Below are 17,940 nucleotides of genomic sequence, written 5' to 3' on the forward strand. Positions count from 1 at the left end.
TTTACCCTACCGCCTACTGGTGTTGGCCAGAGGGGCCGATGGCGTGATATGGCAGCCTCGCTTCTGTCAGTCTGCCCCAGGGCAGCTGTGGCTACACCTGTAGCTGCCTCCACCAGTGTTGAGAGTGAGTGAATAGTGGCATTGTAAAGTGCTTTGGGTGCCTTGAAAAGCGCTATATAAATCCAATCCATTATTATTATGTAAAACAATTGTACTCCAGTTCTGAAACCTTTCATTTGAAAACCTGTGTTTGCTCCTGAAGCTCCTCTGGGTGTGGACCCTGCTGCTGCTGGCACAGTGACTAGTTATACAGAGACAGAGGACAGGGACATATGAGACAGAAACAGACTTAGCAATTATCGCTTCTGACATTTAGTAATAACGCAGTACTTACAGCTCTGCATGTGTAGTTTTACAGGTGACATGCTCAGCATTGCGTCCTCCAGGTCTTTATCCTCATCCATCCCTATGATGCGGGCAACAATTAGATAAATATATAATGAACTTATATTTCACATCAACACTGTTATTAAAATATTATTAAAACAACTTACCCAGGGGTTTAGTTGGAGCATTTGTGGAAGCAGGCGCAGACTGCTGCAGCTTATGCATCCGTGTTCCTTGACTGCAGCTCTTCCTCATGATAAGGTCTGCATAGCCGTCACCTCTGCCGTCCCAAATCTCCTTCCAGGTGCTCTTGGCTCATGAGCCAAAGCCAACCAGCTGATCATCCTCAGAGGCTTCTGCAGCAACACTCACTCTGCTGGCCTCATAGTCCAGAAGAGCTTTTATCTCTGCAAAGCTGAGGGTATACTGTACAAATGAATGCAAGCTCTCCTTGCCATGCCCTTCTTCCAAAGAGGTCCCTGCATCCACTTCTTTCCTGAGATCTTTGATCAGGTACATGGTGTACCCGACATCATTCTCCAGAAGCCACCGGAAAGATTTCCCTTTATATTTTCCAAACTGCAGGATGTACTCTCCCTGCACTTCCTTCATGTTGGAGGCATCGCCTCCTCTCTGATAGATGACAGTCAGAGCATCGTCTTCCCTCACAGGTGCAGACTTGTCCTGAAGCTTGGGGTCATTTTTAATATCCAAGTGGCCTCTTGCGGAACGCCACAGAGATTTTCCCTGGATATGGCGCAACAAACCTTTGTGCATCTTGACATGCAGTGAAAAAATAAACAATTATATTAAACAAAATTGATTCCAAACAGAAACAAAGACATTCCAGGTTATAATCTTGCTGCTTGGTTTAGACAGCAGGATGCAGGAGAACAATAACGAGACACAATTTGAAAGAACATTGACAACATTTGCGATAAAATTGTTTTTTCCTCCAGGTATAACAAACTGTTCTGTCTGTAAATAAAAACCTTTCATGGTTGAATGATTATCTGCAAAATTTGTGGTAACTGCTTAGCAGTCATGGCACATAAGAATTGCTGGTAGATTATCAACATATCTATTTAAGCTATCGTGTTTATTCATACACGAGTGGGCATTGCTCATGTTAGAGAGATATCAAGACAGACTTCCGCATTGATAAGATTACTGCCCATTACAAGATGAAAGCAATACATTTTTTAAGCAGGTTCAGTCATTTAGCATGTCATCTCATAACAAGCCACTTATCGGTTATTTAATTGTACCACATTATAGTAATGTCAGTGTCACAGCAGTCAGAAACCTACAAAGTTTATTTAACAGTAAAACACGTCAATGAAACACGCAATTTATTTAAGGATCACGTTCATTCATTTTTTACCGTGCCACTTTACAACAGCAGATAAACTCCCACCGTCTTTAACTGAGCGATGGATGCTTCGTAAATGCAATCGCAACACGCCTATTACCTGTAATATACAGCTGTAAATGTATTCTGTTTGTTTATTCTTATTTCAAACGACGTTTCTTACCTTTGATCAATGAATGAGGAGCGTTGGGATGTGTTGCGAGAGGTGAGTTACTTGTTTTCTCTCCCGAAACGTAAAAGAGGAGATTTTTTCAAAGTGCCGCCGCATCTCAAACTCGCAACAGCGCCGGAAGACCGTAGTGGCCAAAAATATATCACACCCGTAGTGCTTTAGCGCTACCATAGAGAATGAATGGGAAACAGTTTAGGGCCGTTTAGCTAAACAAACCCAAGCATCGCGCGGGGGCATTTAGATTAATGTCCACAATGCCCCGAACCGCGCTTTCAGTCTGCCAAAAGCACATCCAATGTGCATTCGAGCTCGAATGGTCATTAAATAAAAAGATCAGCCACACTGATCATTTTATTAAAAATGAAAGAATTTAGACAGTTTTTAACTCTCAGTGATACCGCAGTGTGTGTTTGACTTTGGGACCTGAAGCGGAGTCTGAACTCGGAAATTAAACCTAGTCCTTTTTTATGCTTTTTTTTAAAAACGAATACACGTAACAGTCAACTGTCTTCAGCTGCAGCAGAGTGGCGCAGCGGAAGCGTGCTGGGCCCATAACCCAGAGGTCGATGGATCGAAACCATCCTCTGCTATCTGTTTTTGTCCCTTCAAGATTTCTGACGTAATTCAGTGATCCCAATCTTTATGCATTTCCCACACAGCTCATGGATGACCGGTTAAATTCAGTGTCCTTTTTTAGTGATTAGAGGTTTCTTATATGAAGTTCATTTTTACATTATTTCTCACTGGACATGAACCTCACGTAAAATACAATCTCGCGAGACGCCACGTTGTTTGGACTACGTTGAACGTGTCTTCCTAGGTAGGCTGCGGATAGGAGTGTTTACAGGGATGCGCTCGTTTAGAGACAAAGATCAGTGTATACATTGACATTTTCTAAAGATGGCTCACGCAGCAGCTGCTCTTCTCGTCCTGTAACCGCCTGAGTTCAGACCGAGCAGTAGCTGCAGTGGAGCCTGATAACTGACAGCTAGTGGACACTGGGCCCAGAGTCGTCCAGCTCTTCGTTGTGATATGGCGGAGAGCGGGTCGTCAGCTGAATTCTCCAGCTCCCTGACGAGCTCCAGTCTTCCACCGCCGAGGACCCGCATCTTCAAAATCATCGTCATCGGGGACTCCGGGGTCGGGAAGACCTGTCTCACTTACCGCTTTTGTGCCGGCAAGTTCCCCGAGAAGACCGAGGCCACGATCGGGGTGGACTTCAGGGAGAGACTGGTCGAGATTGACGGCGAAAATATCAAGGTGTGTACTGCAGAGGAGCTTCATTGTTACACATCCAGTTCCTCAGGGTGTCTTGGCTGGACTTCAAGGTTCAACGACAACACAAAACGGTTTATGCTATATGGTGATTGACAGCTAGTGGCAGGTCTTATCAGTGGGCCTCTGATCAGGTCCACTGCAGCAGCTATGTAAAAAATGCCTTCTGTAGTACTTGGGACATGTTTTACTTCGACCTCACTGGATACCAACCCTGATGTGCAGGTCATTAGGATCATTTGGATGGTCACTTTGAAACGGCACTATTTAATCCTTGTTACAAGTTCTCATCTGTAGGCAAGTGATTACAGACTGTATATAAACGATGGACGTAGTCATCGTGACATCAGCCATGGGCACTTAATCGATATTAAATGAAAACCAACATTCAGAAGATCTAATTGAAGTACTCTTGCCCATCTTTTCTTTCTAAATTCTGTCTCCTTTAAATCATGTAGTGTTTTCCAGTTGAAGTCGGAATTTTCAACTCGTCCACGAACTGGCCAAAAGTCCTGTGATGTCATTTGTTGTGAACACCACAACAATGGAGGACGTTGAGCAATGATATACCTATTGCTTAGTCTATGGCTATTTGTCACATGTGGGGGCCACGTTGTTATTTATAAAGCCTCGTTGCCAGGTTTAAAAAATATATGTTACTATAAGGTAGACTTGTAGTCAAGACCGCCTAAACCAGGACCAATACCAAGACTTACCGAGAGGACAGACGCACGCTCCACTTGACTGTCGCGTCTCTCACCCTCTCTGTTTTTCACATAATGATATTATCCTATATCCTCGCATGTGATTGGCCACAATATGGAGGGATTGGAGCACTATGTCGATCTGAGACAGCAAGACTGAGACAAGACCAAGACCACGTAAAAGTTTTCTCAAGACCAAGACCAGTCTCGAGACATCCAACTCTACTACAAGGTCATTAAGATAAGATGGGGCCTGATTATTTAAGACCTTGTATGTGAGGAGCAGGATTTTGAATTCTGGATTTAACAGGAAGCCAAAACAGGAGAAATCTGCTCTCTCTTTCTAGTCCCTGTCAGGACTGTTGCTGCAGCATTTTGGATTAGCTGAAGGCTTTTCAGGGAGTTTTTAGGACTTCCTGATAATAATGAATTACAGTCGTCCAGCCTGCAAGTAATAAATGCACGAGCTAGTTTTTCAGCGTCACTCTGAGACAGGATATTTCTGATTTTAGAGATGTTGGTGCACATATTACACACAATGAAGAAAGCAGTCCTACATATTTGTTTGAAGGACATGTCCTGGTCAAAAATGACTCCAAGGTTCCTCACAGCGTTACTGGAGGCCAAGGTAATGCCATCCAGAGTAAGAATCTGGTTAGATACCATATTTCTAAGATTTTTAGGAGCAAGTACAATAACCTCACTTTGATCTGGTTTTAGAAGTGGTGCCACTGACTAGCCAATATTTGGTATGCAGTCTGTTGACGTCACATTTTCAGACCACCTGGCTGGTATGGAACCCCAACCGAGAAGGTACTAAAAAGGTATCTTGTACCAGGTAGTACCAGCTAATGGAAAACCCTAACAACAGAGTCGAGTCGAGCCGACCGGAGTAGGTACTAGTGGAAAATGGCTATAGATAAGCATTACACAGTCACTGACCATGCAGGAAGACAAGCGTATAAAAGAATGTTAATCGAGTTGAGTAAAATGTTCTGTCAATTGTGATTCTAATTTTTTTTACTGCACTCTACTGCCTCAACAGTTTGGTCCACACCATGTTGATTTTGTCTGTACAGTTGTGAGCCTGTAAAGAAGGAAAGGTTGCTGTTGCTAGCTTTGCTAACATTAGCCACTCTTTACAAACGAATCTGTTTTCAGTAATATTTACAAAGTGCCACACATTCCTACAACATTTAAAACATGACTTGATTATCAAAGATTTTAATGGCTCCTAAATCCACTCAAATGTATGTTTGTGTGGCCAATGTTTAACCTCGCCTACTCCACTGCGCTCACTTTAGAACAATGTACCACTTAATGTGACCTTTTTTTTTGGGGGGGGGGGTCTTTATAAGAGAAAGAACTTTGAACACATATTTAGACCAGGTATTTCAGTTAATGAGCTAGCTGCATCAATGATCTGCACAGATATTTGGATTTCTGTGTTGCATAAGTGTGATCGTAAAGGGCTTCATTTGCTGTGGCTGCACAATTGCAGGCACTGCACTACAGGAGTGCCAGCGACACATACGTCATCATAGGAAGTAATACAATAAGAACAGCTGCTGTGGTATCTCCAGTTGGCAGTTAATTCAGTTAACTGGCATTAACAATGACAGCCACATTTCAAGACTAACTGACTCTTCCCTAATTTCTAATACTGATGCACAGATCATGAGACCTGCAACAATGTAGAAACAGTGTGTCAGTGTTGTGTTTGTAATGGTTTTTGGCTGACAGTAGAACTTAGTGACACAATAATATGGATAAAAACACAGTTCTAGTTTGGACTGTTCTAACTAAAACCACTTGGAGCAGTCAGTAAGATTAGAAAAACGGTATAATAATAATAATCTTATTATAATAATGAATGTAATTTGTGAGTAAATGACATCACTGCTTGTCTTCTGGCAGGATTTCACTTCTGTATTGTCTCGTACAGATCCAGCTGTGGGACACTGCAGGCCAGGAGCGTTTCAGGAAGTCCATGGTGCAGCACTACTACCGCAACGTGCACGCTGTTGTCTTTGTCTATGACATCACCAACGCTGCCAGCTTCCACAGCCTCCCTGCTTGGATCGAAGAGTGCAAGCAGCATGCACTGGGCACAGAGGTACCCAGGATCTTAGTCGGAAACAAGTGTGACCTCCAAGACTCCGTGCAAGTAAACACGGACTTGGCTCAACAGTTCGCAGACGCCCACTCCATGCCGCTGTTTGAGACATCTGCAAAGAATCCCAACAGCCAAGGAGACAGAAACTATGGAAATAGTGACCATGTCGAGGCTATTTTCATGACAGTCGCCCATAAGCTGAAGTCTCAGAAGCCCCTGGTGCTCAGCCAGCCCCCTGAGGCATCAGGGGGAACCATCAACCTAAACAGGGGGCAGGATGATGGGGGGGACGGGACCAGGAGCTGGGGCTGCACCAGCTGCTGAGATAGGCTAACGGAGAGGATAGAAGGAGACGAGCTCGGCCCAAGGTGGCTGATGGCTGATGAGGTTGGAGGCAGACGGGGCAGAGCGAAGAACGGATGTCAAAAAAAGAGAAAATTGTTCTTAAAAAATGGCTTCACAATCAGAACAACAGATGAATGTTTCCAGTAGAGGATATATTAGTTCACTGCTTGTGCTTAACTGACTTATAACCATTTGAGGCAGTATGTGACTGTCTAGGATTGGCAGGGTTCACGGAAATGAACTGTGCCAATGAATGATTGGAAAACTGGGGCCAAAAATCTGATATTAAATCAGTAATTATTCGTTTAACTCCTTCAGTAGAGGCAGATATGTAGGGTCAAAATAACAGAGCACTTTACAAAGTAATGCACTACATGCCGTTTAATTAGACTGTATGTTAGCAATGTTGCGTGGAGATCAGGGGCAGTACCTGTGGACTGGCAGACCGGGGTGGTGGTCCCCATCTTCAAGAAGGGGGACCGGAGGGTGTGTTCCAACTACAGGGGGATCACACTCCTCAGCCTCCCCGGGAAAGTCTATGCCAGGGTGCTGGAGAGGAGGGTTCGTCCGCTAGTCGAACCTCGGATACAGGAGGAACAATGCGGTTTTCGTCCTGGTCGCGGAACACTGGACCAGCTCTTTGTCCTCTCGAGGATACTTGAGGGTGCATGGGAGTTTGCCCAACCAGTCTACATGTGTTTTGTGGACTTGGAGAAGGCATTCGACCGTGTCCCTCGGGGCGTCCTGTGGGAGGTGTTGCGCGAGTATGGGGTGTCTGGCCCATTGCTACGGGCCATTCAATCCCTATACAACCGTTGCAAGAGCTTGGTTCGCATTGCCGGCAATAAGTCGGACTCGTTCCCGGTGGGTGATGGGCTCCGCCAGGGCTGCCCTTTGTCTCCGGTTCTGTTCATAATTTTTATGGACAGGATTTCTAGGCGCAGCCAAGTGGCGGAGGGCTTTCGCTTTGGTGGCCTCAGAATCTCATCTCTGATTTTTGCGGATGATGTGGTTCTGTTGGCTTCATCGGGTGAGGGCCTCCAGCTCGCACTGGAGCGGTTCGCAGCCGAGTGTAACGCAGCGGGAATGAGGATCAGCACCTCCAAATCTGAGGCCATGGTTCTCAGCCGGAAAAGGGTGGAGTGCCCACTCCGGGTCGGGGATGAGTTCCTGCCCCAAGTGGAGGAGTTCAAGTATCTCGGGGTCTTGTTCGCGAGTGATGGGAGAAGGGAGCTGGAGATCGACAGACGGATTGGGGCTGCGGCTGCAGTAATGCGGACGCTGCACCGGTCAGTCGTGGTGAAGAGGGAGCTGAGTGTAAAAGCGAAGCTCTCAATTTACCGGTCGATCTACGTCCCTACCCTCACCTATGGCCACGAGCTGTGGGTAGTGACCGAAAGAACGAGATCGCGGATACAAGCGGCGGAAATGAGCTTCCTCCGAAGGGTGGCTGGCCTCTCCCTTAGAGATAGGGTGAGAAGTTCGGCCATCCGGGAGGGGCTTAGAGTAGAGCAGCTGCTGCTCCACATCGAAAGGAGCCAGCTGAGGTGGTTCGGGCATCTGGCAAGGATGCCCCCTGGGCGCCTCCTGGGCGAGGTGTTCCAGGCATGTCCCACCGGGAGGAGGCCCCGGGGCAGACCCAGGACACGCTGGAGAGATTATATCTCTCGGCTGGCCTGGGAACGCCTTGGTATTCCCCCGGACAAGCTGGAGGAGGTGGCTGGGGAGAGGGAGGTCTGGACCTCTTTGCTTAGGCTGCTACCCCCGCGACCCGATCTCGGATAAGCGGATGAAGATGGATGGATGGATGGATGTTAGAAGAGCGGTGTCACTGTGGTATTATAATGTTTGTAGACTGCATTATCTTAAAGGTGTTGGTCATGTTATCTCTGCCCCCCTCGTGGGTGTAACACTCCACAGGTGGCTGGTTTTAGTTGTCTCATCAAAGGCTCCATGTGAAGTTTGCATCTAAATAGTATTTTCACTCTTTGTTTATGTTGAGTGTGAATATGCAGATGCAGTATTCTGAATATTTCACATGGGATCTGGTCTTCCCAGTCCACGGTCTATGTTTCTATTCTGGGACACCATCAGACTAACTTTTCTCAAGTAACACTACATTTAATTCTTTATTCCTGGGACTTTGAATTTCCAGTGTATCCCCTCTGTTCATACACTTTCTTCTGATTGGTCGCCCTCCAGAAGCTGAGGGTGTTTTTGCTGAACTGCTTGCTTTCTTAGCTTGTTATCACCATTAATGCTAAAGTTAATTATAAGAAGCAGAAACGGGCGCGTGCTAGCAGAGTGTGCAGACCGTTAAAAACAGCGGCTACAACTATGAGTTGAAAACTTCACAGGGTGCCTTTAAATCCTGTTGCTTTTACTCCAGTGATCAAAAAATTGTCCACTTATATTAATATTCTGTGTGTAACTTAGTCATAACGAGTTCACTGAAATACTAAATTGGAATGAAATGCATGGAGGGAACAATATCCACATTATTGACTTTTTATAGAAAAAGTGGAGTTTTTTCCACTCGGTTTTGGGCTGATTCATTGAGTTATGGACAACCTTTCTTTTTCCTCCTACTATATGAACTTTATTATTATGCCGAAGTGAAGTTTGTTTAATATTAAGAGTAGATGGAAAGTAAAGAAGTATGATTACTTCAATGACAGTTTTACAGAGTGGTTTCGTAAAGTTAAAGGCAAATTTTAGCTATTTGTCAATTATTAGGACAACCTCAAACCACAGCAGGGTCTGGGAGCATGTACAACAATCATGTGTCCATTATGACCAATTCATCACATCTTTTCCAGCCAAACAAAAAGATTCAACATCAAGTTCATGCCGTGATGTCTGCTACTGGCATCGCACCTAGTGAACCACTCCCGTCTGTGTCAGCTCACTTTTATTTTTACAGCTGAAGCTGCTTCAGAGAAAACGATATTAATCCACTTCCTGTTCCTCGTAACAGTGGGGGAAACTGCTAAGGTGTTTTCAGTGCATGTACAGTCATTGCTAACCACAGCTACCAGTAGATATACTTGGTACTTAATGTCCTGATAAATGTCCCAGGGAAGCACAAAACCATCCACATAATTACGAGACAACTCAAATTTGTTTTTTGAGCAAAATCTTTGCTAATAAATTGTTTGTAAACGTAGCATTAGCATTAGCGGACAGTTAACAAATGGTATTATCTTTCGCACCTTTACTGAAACATTGTGCCAATAAAAGGTGAGGAAATGATCAAGTCTTTTTCATGTCAGGCCTTAATATAGCTCCTCATAATTGGAGCTAAAATATCCAGGAAATCATGGCTACCATCTAGCTGCTAATCTAGTTTGCTAATTTCCTCTGTTTTTGTTTCACTATGTATGTACAGTCTGTGTGCAGCAGTTGTTATTATTAGGCCTTTAAATGAACCTTTGTATACTGCAATAGAGTACCACAGTCTGAAAAGAGCTAGCACTGTTTCACTCTCTTTTCTCCAGGTTTTTGTTTTTGAATGGATTTGCTTCCTGAAACAAGATCTGTAGTTTTCCTATAACATAAAAACTGGGACTAAATACCCTGCTGATGAACACTGAGATTGTGGCATTGCAGAAGTTGCCAGGAATATAAAATGTAACAGGACCTATAGCTTAATAAATAAATTTAAATACATTTTTGTTAAGATATCGATAAATCTTGAAAAACCTTTGGCTTTTTGAAACATTTTAGATTGATGCTAATGTTCTAAGATGCCCCACAAAAATATGGCGCTATTGCTTTTCCAATTCCTAATCTTGTCTGTAATTCAGGAGCAATGACATATAAGGAATGTGCTCAGTCAGTCAAACGGGAACCTTTACGGGAAATACTGGTTAAATACTGCTTTTTATGTGTAGGGTACAATTCTGCTGGCCAATCAGATGATTAAAACAAATAAGTTAAGTATGTATCAATGTGGTGGCGGTGACGCCAGCCATCATCCACCCACGATGCATTCTTCAGATCCCCTCCCAGGTCATTAAGCCCTCACTCACACCTTTGTCTGTGTGACCATAACAACTCACAGGATGGTGGGGAGGGGGGGACACCTGATGAAGGACTGACACCTTGGCTAGCGTGACCTAGAGATGTGAATCTGCTCTGGAACCACCTCCAAGAGGACAGTTCATCAAAGGGTTAAATACCCGGGACTCAAGTTTTAAATAGTTTTTTCTTTACAAAAAAGGGAAAATTAACTATCAGGCAAATTGTTATTGCAGACATTGCGCTGACCTTGGATTTCCCTACTTCATAGTGCGTCGCTCAGGTGTCTTAACATGTGGAGTAATGTCTACATCCGCTACTTAGATTACACATAAGCTTGTGATATAATACTAAGCATGTCTGGCAGCATTCTACAATAAATGCCATCATTCCGTCCACAAGCAGCGACGGCCCCTTTGCTGGTGTCCATAGAGTCATTTTGTGGCTTTGTGTCAGTTTGTGCATGTCTGACCACAGCTGGTACACTAGAGACACACAGTAAATGAAAACACCACTTTCTCTCAGGACTTGCTGTTCACAGCCCAAGCATCTGTGGAGCCTGTCAGTGATGTGACTGGAATGGGGGGGTGGGCCCTGCGTGGGTTTTAATTGTTGTGGGCTCGGCTGCTTTTTTCTGTTCGCAAAGTGTCCTTTGTTTTCATTCCAAGTCCGCCTTCACACTGGGCTCTACTGTAACTTCCTTTGGTTTACTTTTGTTCTTTAAAGATGCAAGACAGGATTGCTGTATATCTTACTGTAAATGGGCCGAAAGAAATGAATTAAATCCATTAAACTGGTGGAGAAAAAGGGAGATTCTGTGGTTTTATGTGCAATAATGTTTCAGCTCTCCAACAGTTCAGTCCAATTTGTATTTAATGCATACATATCAAATATATTAAGTCAGAGCAAAAGTCATTCACACAGCGTAAAAAGAATTAAACATGAAAGTACTGACACGACGCACACACAGGTGTTCAGGCTTTGGCAAGTTTAAATGAGTCTGACTGTGGAATTGTGAGGCCATTAACCAAAAGAAACTCCCACAGCGCAACAATTCGTGTCTCTCCAACAGATCTGTAAAAAGTCCTGTTTTTCAAGACTTGGCATCTTGAGCTTCACTTGAATTATGTAATTCCGCCTCTGCCTGTGCTCAGAAGTAAACCCATAGACTTTAGCTTTAAATATAATGAACCTGCAGTCAGAAGGAAGCAAGCAGGAGTATGAAGTCCCCAACAGGCATGGTGTCAGGTCAGTCTGCTGTATGGGGGCAGGTTGGAGGAACCCTCCTCTTCTTCTGGATCGTCTTTGTGAGTCGTTTGAGCTGGAGAGTTAAACAGTCTGTTGTCTCCTCCTGCTGGACACACATGAGAACTTCATTACAGGACTGCTGAGAGTTGGACAACAAAAAACAGAAACACGGGCGAGACTTAGGTCCCCTGAGTTTGTGGTGCATAAAGGCGCGACTAGTTAATGGGTGGGACGTTTATTAGAAGTCTCTGGATCATAATGGTGGCCCGCTCAGCCTATGTTGTTTGGCATCAGAAAAACGATGCTGTTGTTTTGCAGATTAGATTCAAGCCCCTCCCACAATGCTTCATGTGACAAGTACAAGAAAAAAGATTAATGAATATGTTTCAGAGGAAGAGTGCTCATGCTACTTCCTTTTACCACTAGAGACCAATCAGGCACACTGCTACACAAACCTGACAGAGCAGCACACTAATGTGGATGCCCCCGTGACCTTTGAACCTGCTGCTTCATTGTACACGATTGTCTCATTCTCTGTCAGAGGCTTCATGGTGAGATTTCCTGAGTAGTGTCTGAAATTTCTTTCTTTGTTATCATTGTTTGGTGATAAAACACCAACACACACTTAACCTAAATCCACCACATTAAAATGTTATATGCTGGGTTCACCTTGATTATTGAGAAAATTTCCTAACACAGGATCCACATTTAAAGCTTACTCTGCAAAGTGCACATCTCCGTGTCCCCGGGATCACACTGAGGAACCAGGCTCTCCTGAAAACACACACACGACACATAGTGAACAAACTGAAGTGAAAACAGAACATCCAGGTGTGGCCTCGTGAGAACCCCACTGTGATTATGTCACACTGGTTAGTAAAGGGTTTTTTTAAAGACGTCACCAGCTTGGTTTTAGGAAACTGGACATGAGAACCAAGGGGTGGACCCAACTAAGAAATGAAGACACGCTGGACTTATATGGCAGCAACCTGACAACCACAACGCCCACCCTTAATCATATCTGGCCTTAATTGCCTTGTTTACTCCAACTGGAACCATCATTTTGAAAATAATCATAAGACGCGTAAGATAAGATAGGCTTTATTAGTCCCACAGTTGGGAAATTCACAGCACTTTGTAATGAGACGTTAAACTAATCAGAGAGCGCTTGCTGATATCGCACAATCAATAAACCAGCTCAAACAGCTGGGCCATTTTCCTGCAAACATTTAGGATCCGCTTCATTAGGTACGCCTGTCCAAAGCCCTTTTGATGTAAATGTATAGTGTGCTGCACTTCCCTGTTGATGCCAGAGAATTTCAATCTGACACTGATGCAACGTGAACTCAAATAAGCACCCGTTATGACCAAGGTGTGGCGAAGAGAATCTCAGAAAGCACAGCCTTGTTGAACTTTGAATCAAACGGGCTAAAGCAGAAGACGCCGTTGGGTGCTGCTCCTATGAGCCGATCAGGTCACAGTGACTCACCAAAATGTTATCAACTGCGCACGGCTCCATCCTGGCTTTCAGCTGCTCCTCAGGATGCTGGTGCCACTTGTAATGGTGGAGACACTTTTGGAGACTCGTTATAAATGAAGCTGACCATGTCGTCTTTCAGTGTGCTCATCTTCTGATGGCTGCACAGCGTCACAAAGCTCATCTCAAACAGCTCAGTAACACCGAGTTCGCTGCACTCAAATCACCTCCACAGTCACCACACCTCAATCCATTACAGGGATGTGGCAGAGTGGGAGATTTGCATCAGGGATGTGCAAATGGCAAATCTATAGCAACTGCTGCAACTGTCAGTATGGACCAAAATCTGCAGCATCTAGTCTGGAAACATGCGGAGCTATGCTGGAACTAGCAAGCTGTAACTAATATTTTAGGCTAATGTTAGCAGCTCCTTAGTGAATGTGGACAATCCTACGAAAACAACCATAGGTAGCTTCTTTTTTTGTTTAAATCTGTGTGGCAAACACATTTAGTCCTGACCCGTGTCTTTGTCCAAGTATGTTTGCAACATAAAAACATTCTGCACGTGTTATTAGTTCATGTTTTTCTTTAGTTAAAAACCAGAGTCGTCTTCCTCTGAAATACACTGTTACTCATATTTTAATGTGAGGGTTATCATGTTGCTTTAATCTTAGCGTTTTCAAATGAAATCATGACTTTCAGGGTTCTTGTTCCTTACAATTACAGCACATTAGAGTAAATTTGACCTTTGTGTTTTTTGTTCATTCTAAATAAATAATTTGAGATGAAAACATGTTATGATTTTTTACTATGCTGTCCTTACCAGTCCAGTTCTGGCATCATAGCAGGCACACAAGGGGATGCTGCGACAGCCCATGTAGCCGATGACAGAGGAGAAAACCAGGCTGATGGCGCAGGTTAGCAGGATGGTGGCGTTGGCACCTTTCACCATCCGATGAAGCACAAACGTCTGTGCAGGGAGACGAACAATGTTACAGCCATGAAGTGTGTGTGTAATAAAGAAATGGGGGGAGATCAGAGTGAAATTATCTCTCTAAAACACCAGCACCGAAACAAAAAGCTGCACATTTATTTATCCCTCCATGTGTTGGACATTTTTGTTACACATTTCAGCAAACTACCCAAAAACAAAACAAAACTGGAAAGCCACAAGACATGTTTGTGTGTAATCAACTTCCATGAACTGTGGATAAGTCTGCATATATAGAGTCGTACAAAGGAGGGCATATAAAAAACATCAGGATGTGACAGACAGGCAGCACTGACGTCCCACATCCTTAGCAGCAACACCAACTCACACATCCATGCTTCATCCTAGTGTCTGCACTACTGCGAAACAGCTGGCCAGAAGTGCTGCTGATGTGAGTCAAGATCACATCAGGAGAGCGCATAGCAAGGTTTCCCTCTCCAATAGGACGCCTCTGACATTGTTGGAAGATGTGAGCTTAAAGGCATGCTAACATGAGCTGCTGGTAAATATGTAAATCATCAACCCACTCAGAGGAACAGAAAAACAACAACAACAACAAAAAACCCCAAACATGGAATTTGATTCGTTTGTTTGCTGAACAACATTAATGTGTCAGGACATTCAGAAAGGTTATGCTAGGTTCCTGCACAAGTAACTGTGCAGGAGATGCAGGTGACCAGTGTCACATCTAAAATAATTGGAGACCTCCGGAACATGATAAATGGACCTGTTCCTATAACACTTTCTACTCTGAGCACTCAAAGCAACTTGCCTCATTCACCCATTTGCACAAGCACTTCTTATCTAACATTCACACACATTCACACTCCGATGGATGTACTGGAGAGCAACCTGGGGTCAGTATCTTCCCAAAGGATATTTGGCATGCAGACTGGAGCAGACAGGGATTGAACGTATTTTCCTGAATGTTTCAACCACTTTACCCCTGCAGATGATCTTGAGAAGTTAAAGTTCCTGAAACTCGTTGTGTAAAAGCACCTCAAGCTGGTCATTCACAACAGCAGGACCTGTTAGTTCTTGATGAAATGCAACCAGGTCTTATTTACTACAACTGACTTCGTCAAGAAATGAGTCACTGATTAAAACAGTGATTGTGTGTGTGCAGGTTACCACTTCAGGACTGTTGTGGTGATGGAAGACCTCTTTATCCTCCTGCCCATAGGTGAGGGTCAGACAGGAGTAACTTGATATGACGATTGCAGCCAAAACAGACAGGCCTGAGGCCACCACCATCACACTCACCTGAGGACAGACACACAAGTTCAGCCAAAGAAAGAGGACTCTGTGCTTATGTGTGTACGACTACCTTTTAATGAAGCCAAGTTTGAGTTTCAAACCATTGGAGAAAGGACATTTTTAGAAAGTGAATACAGTCTGGCTGGTTCTTACAGCGCTCCAAAGAGCTGTATGAGTTTTGTATTGGTTTAGAATTAGGTGTAGGGCGGGGTATCGGTTTGTTAGAGTTCGATTAGAGAACATGTTGTCTGAAGAGGAAAATAAATTAAGTACATCATAAACTTTCTTCTTCCACACTGGACCATCTGCATCTACCTCGCCTGGTCCCTTGCATCCTTGACCATCATAATCCAAATAATTTATTTTTAGTCCAAAGCCCTGTTGATAGACTGAACAGGAACCTGCTGGTGGCAGATTTAATATGTAAACATTAGCAGGTTGGCAGGTGAGGAAAGGCCCAAATCCAAGTTTTAACCAGAGGTCCTTAAACGGTTCTTTATTGTGACAGGGCTGCTGAAGTAACACCCATCACACACTTGTATCTGTGTGAAGTTTCACTGGCTGTAGTGCTCAGAGTGCAGTGTGGGGGCCAAACATAACAATGGTGGCCAGGCATCAAATAACAGATGAGTTCAGCAAAGGTGCATGGTTGGCCTTTAATGCGAATGTGAGAGATGCACCAACACCTTAACTAAAGTACAACTCTGAATTTACTCCTCCTACTTTGCGGAATCTTTTTATTTTTATTTTCTTGTTAGTTGTGTTACTTGTTATTTTTGTTTGCTTGTTTTCCAGAGAAACGGACACGGTCATTCATTCTAAAAGTCCTGCTGATGTTATCAGTCAAGAATAAATGGCAACCATCACACTGACCAGTACTGGGTTCTTCCTCTGGGAGGCAAACAGCGCCAGCACACCTGGAGAGGCCATGATCTAAAGAAAGTGACAGAGTTTAAAATGCAGGGAGAAAGTCTTTAACACTGTTCACGCGGAAATCCTCCGTGTATTTCTCACGGAGAGAACGCTAGACTCGTTGCCTAAAGCTTTGGTCAAAAGAAGAAAAGTGATGACAAAACAAGGATCCTAGCGGGAGATCTAAGTGACGAAACCCGTTTAGTTTTATACCCGAACAGGCAGGTGTCCTGCGGGTTTGTGTTATACTGAATGGCCGTTAGTCTCACCAGTCCTCCCCACAGCGGCGTCCTGGTGGTACTCAGCGGAGTGTCCTTGCGAAAAACAGCGTCCATGAGCCCGCAGACCACACAGAGACCAGCACAAGCCACCTGGAGGATACCGAGGCCGAGCACGCCCTTCTGGTTAAAAATAAAGTACCTGTACCGGTCCATGTCCGGGTGCTAACCCGACGCAAAGCACCCTGAAGTCCTTCGTGTGCCAACTCTGGTCAGAAGAAAAGTGGAGCTGCTCGACGGTGGAAACCTGAAGTTACTTTGATGCTCGCAGCGGCTTTCAGAAACATGAGTCCCGCTACCGACACCTGTGTCGTTGTTGTTCTCGTCCGACGGCCCTTTTATCGGGTAAAGTGAATCTTCCGGGCACTCGACGGATCTCGATGTTGGTTCAGCAGGTAGGAAGTTTATCCATTAACCTGTGCCCGGCGGCAGGTGGAGAGCAGGAAGGGATTTCCGAGTCCAGAGTCTGGACCGTGGGCAGCCAAGCCCCACCCTCACTGCAGGTTTAACACGCACACCGTGGAAGCTCCTGACCTTAAATCCAGCCCGGTCCTTTCGGCGTGGAGTGTCCGTGCTCTCCACGGTCCAAAGACTTTCAGCCCTGCGACCGGCCCGGTCTCCTAAGCTGCACAACGATGGGCAAAACCAGGAACGAAAATGGATGGACTCTGAAAACAGCGATCCTCTCAACTGTGTGGACTTTTGAGCCACGATAATCAATTAAATCGATAAGACACGTTGCATAGAAGAAGCTAGGCTTTTCCCTGAAATAAAACTTGCTTTGGAGCCCCCAGACTTTCCCGATTTAGACAACATTTTGATCCATCTCTCATCTCTGTCAGGTTAATGGTTATTGCACAAGTAGCTTTATGGAGAAGTTTACAGAACATTGTTTTGCTGCAGTAAGAAGCTGTTCTTGTACACCGTGAGTGTGTGTTTACAGGTTATCTTTAAGATCTTGATCATGATTTTCTTTGTGATATCTACACCTAATCCACACGAACCAAACCTTTAGGATCCAAACAGTCTTTCTATTCGTGCACCTGTATGATGTCCGGCACACGGCTCTTATTACAAGTACGCAAGTAAACTGTGAATCACACAAAGCTAGAGTCAAGGAATAAAAATATGGAAGCCAAGATTTACTTTCATGTTTACCAAGTAGCCTCCTGGACATCTGAAACCAGAGCGGTGAAAACTTGTTTTCTTCAGTGACTGTATTTGTGTTTTTGTAAACATTAAAATATTAATGATAGCGCTGTTTTGGCTGATGTGATAAATCAGGACACAGGATAATGAGCACATGGGTAAAGAGAGGATGAGAACTCGTCAATAGTCTGTCCTCATCGTTTTATAAATCAGCAGCGATGTTATGGGGGTCGTTGC

General features: G+C 44.3%; 2 protein-coding genes across 4 annotated transcripts; one reads left to right on the forward strand and one right to left on the reverse strand.

The window, feature by feature from the left end:
* Positions 1–2,712: 2,712 nt before the first annotated feature.
* On the forward strand, positions 2,713–6,766 carry rab33ba (RAB33B, member RAS oncogene family a). The gene is made up of 2 exons (XM_082553015.1): positions 2,713–3,191; positions 5,856–6,766. The coding sequence occupies exons 1-2, from the start codon at positions 2,964–2,966 to the stop codon at positions 6,348–6,350; spliced, it is 723 nt and encodes a 240-aa protein (XP_082409141.1). The 5' UTR covers positions 2,713–2,963; the 3' UTR covers positions 6,351–6,766.
* A 1,419-nt stretch (positions 6,767–8,185) lies between these two features.
* LOC309718070 (uncharacterized protein) lies at positions 8,186–17,922 on the reverse strand. Of its 3 annotated transcripts, none has more exons than XM_082553026.1 (6): positions 16,546–17,922; positions 16,238–16,297; positions 15,239–15,370; positions 13,940–14,086; positions 12,359–12,413; positions 8,186–11,742 (listed from the first exon to the last, which is right to left on the reverse strand). In XM_082553026.1, the coding sequence occupies exons 1-6, from the start codon at positions 16,708–16,710 to the stop codon at positions 11,636–11,638; spliced, it is 666 nt and encodes a 221-aa protein (XP_082409152.1). In that variant the 5' UTR covers positions 16,711–17,922; the 3' UTR covers positions 8,186–11,635. The 3 variants fall into 3 exon arrangements, with proteins under 3 accessions (XP_082409152.1, XP_082409151.1, XP_082409153.1); XM_082553025.1 differs by having other exon boundaries at positions 8,186–11,745; XM_082553027.1 differs by lacking the exon at positions 12,359–12,413 and having other exon boundaries at positions 8,186–11,745.
* Positions 17,923–17,940: the final 18 nt, after the last annotated feature.

The sequence above is a fragment of the Aulonocara stuartgranti genome (genome assembly GCF_965226115.1).
Source record: "Aulonocara stuartgranti genome assembly, chromosome: 2".
NCBI classification, from domain to species: domain Eukaryota; kingdom Metazoa; phylum Chordata; class Actinopteri; order Cichliformes; family Cichlidae; genus Aulonocara; species Aulonocara stuartgranti.

Bases quoted from the DNA above. Each gene is read 5' to 3' on its own strand.
- rab33ba (XM_082553015.1), top strand. From the start codon at position 2,964: ATGGCGGAGAGCGGGTCGTCAGCTGAATTCTCCAGCTCCCTGACGAGC. The intron at 3,192-5,855 runs GTGTGTACTGCA...TGTCTCGTACAG, and splicing joins TTGACGGCGAAAATATCAAG to ATCCAGCTGTGGGACACTGC.
- LOC309718070 (XM_082553025.1), bottom strand. From the start codon at position 16,710: ATGGACCGGTACAGGTACTTTATTTTTAACCAGAAGGGCGTGCTCGGC. The intron at 16,298-16,545 runs GTGAGACTAACG...CACTTTCTTTAG, and splicing joins CGCCGCTGTGGGGAGGACTG to ATCATGGCCTCTCCAGGTGT. The intron at 14,087-15,238 runs GTAACCTGCACA...CTCCCTGCACAG, and splicing joins ACCACAACAGTCCTGAAGTG to ACGTTTGTGCTTCATCGGAT.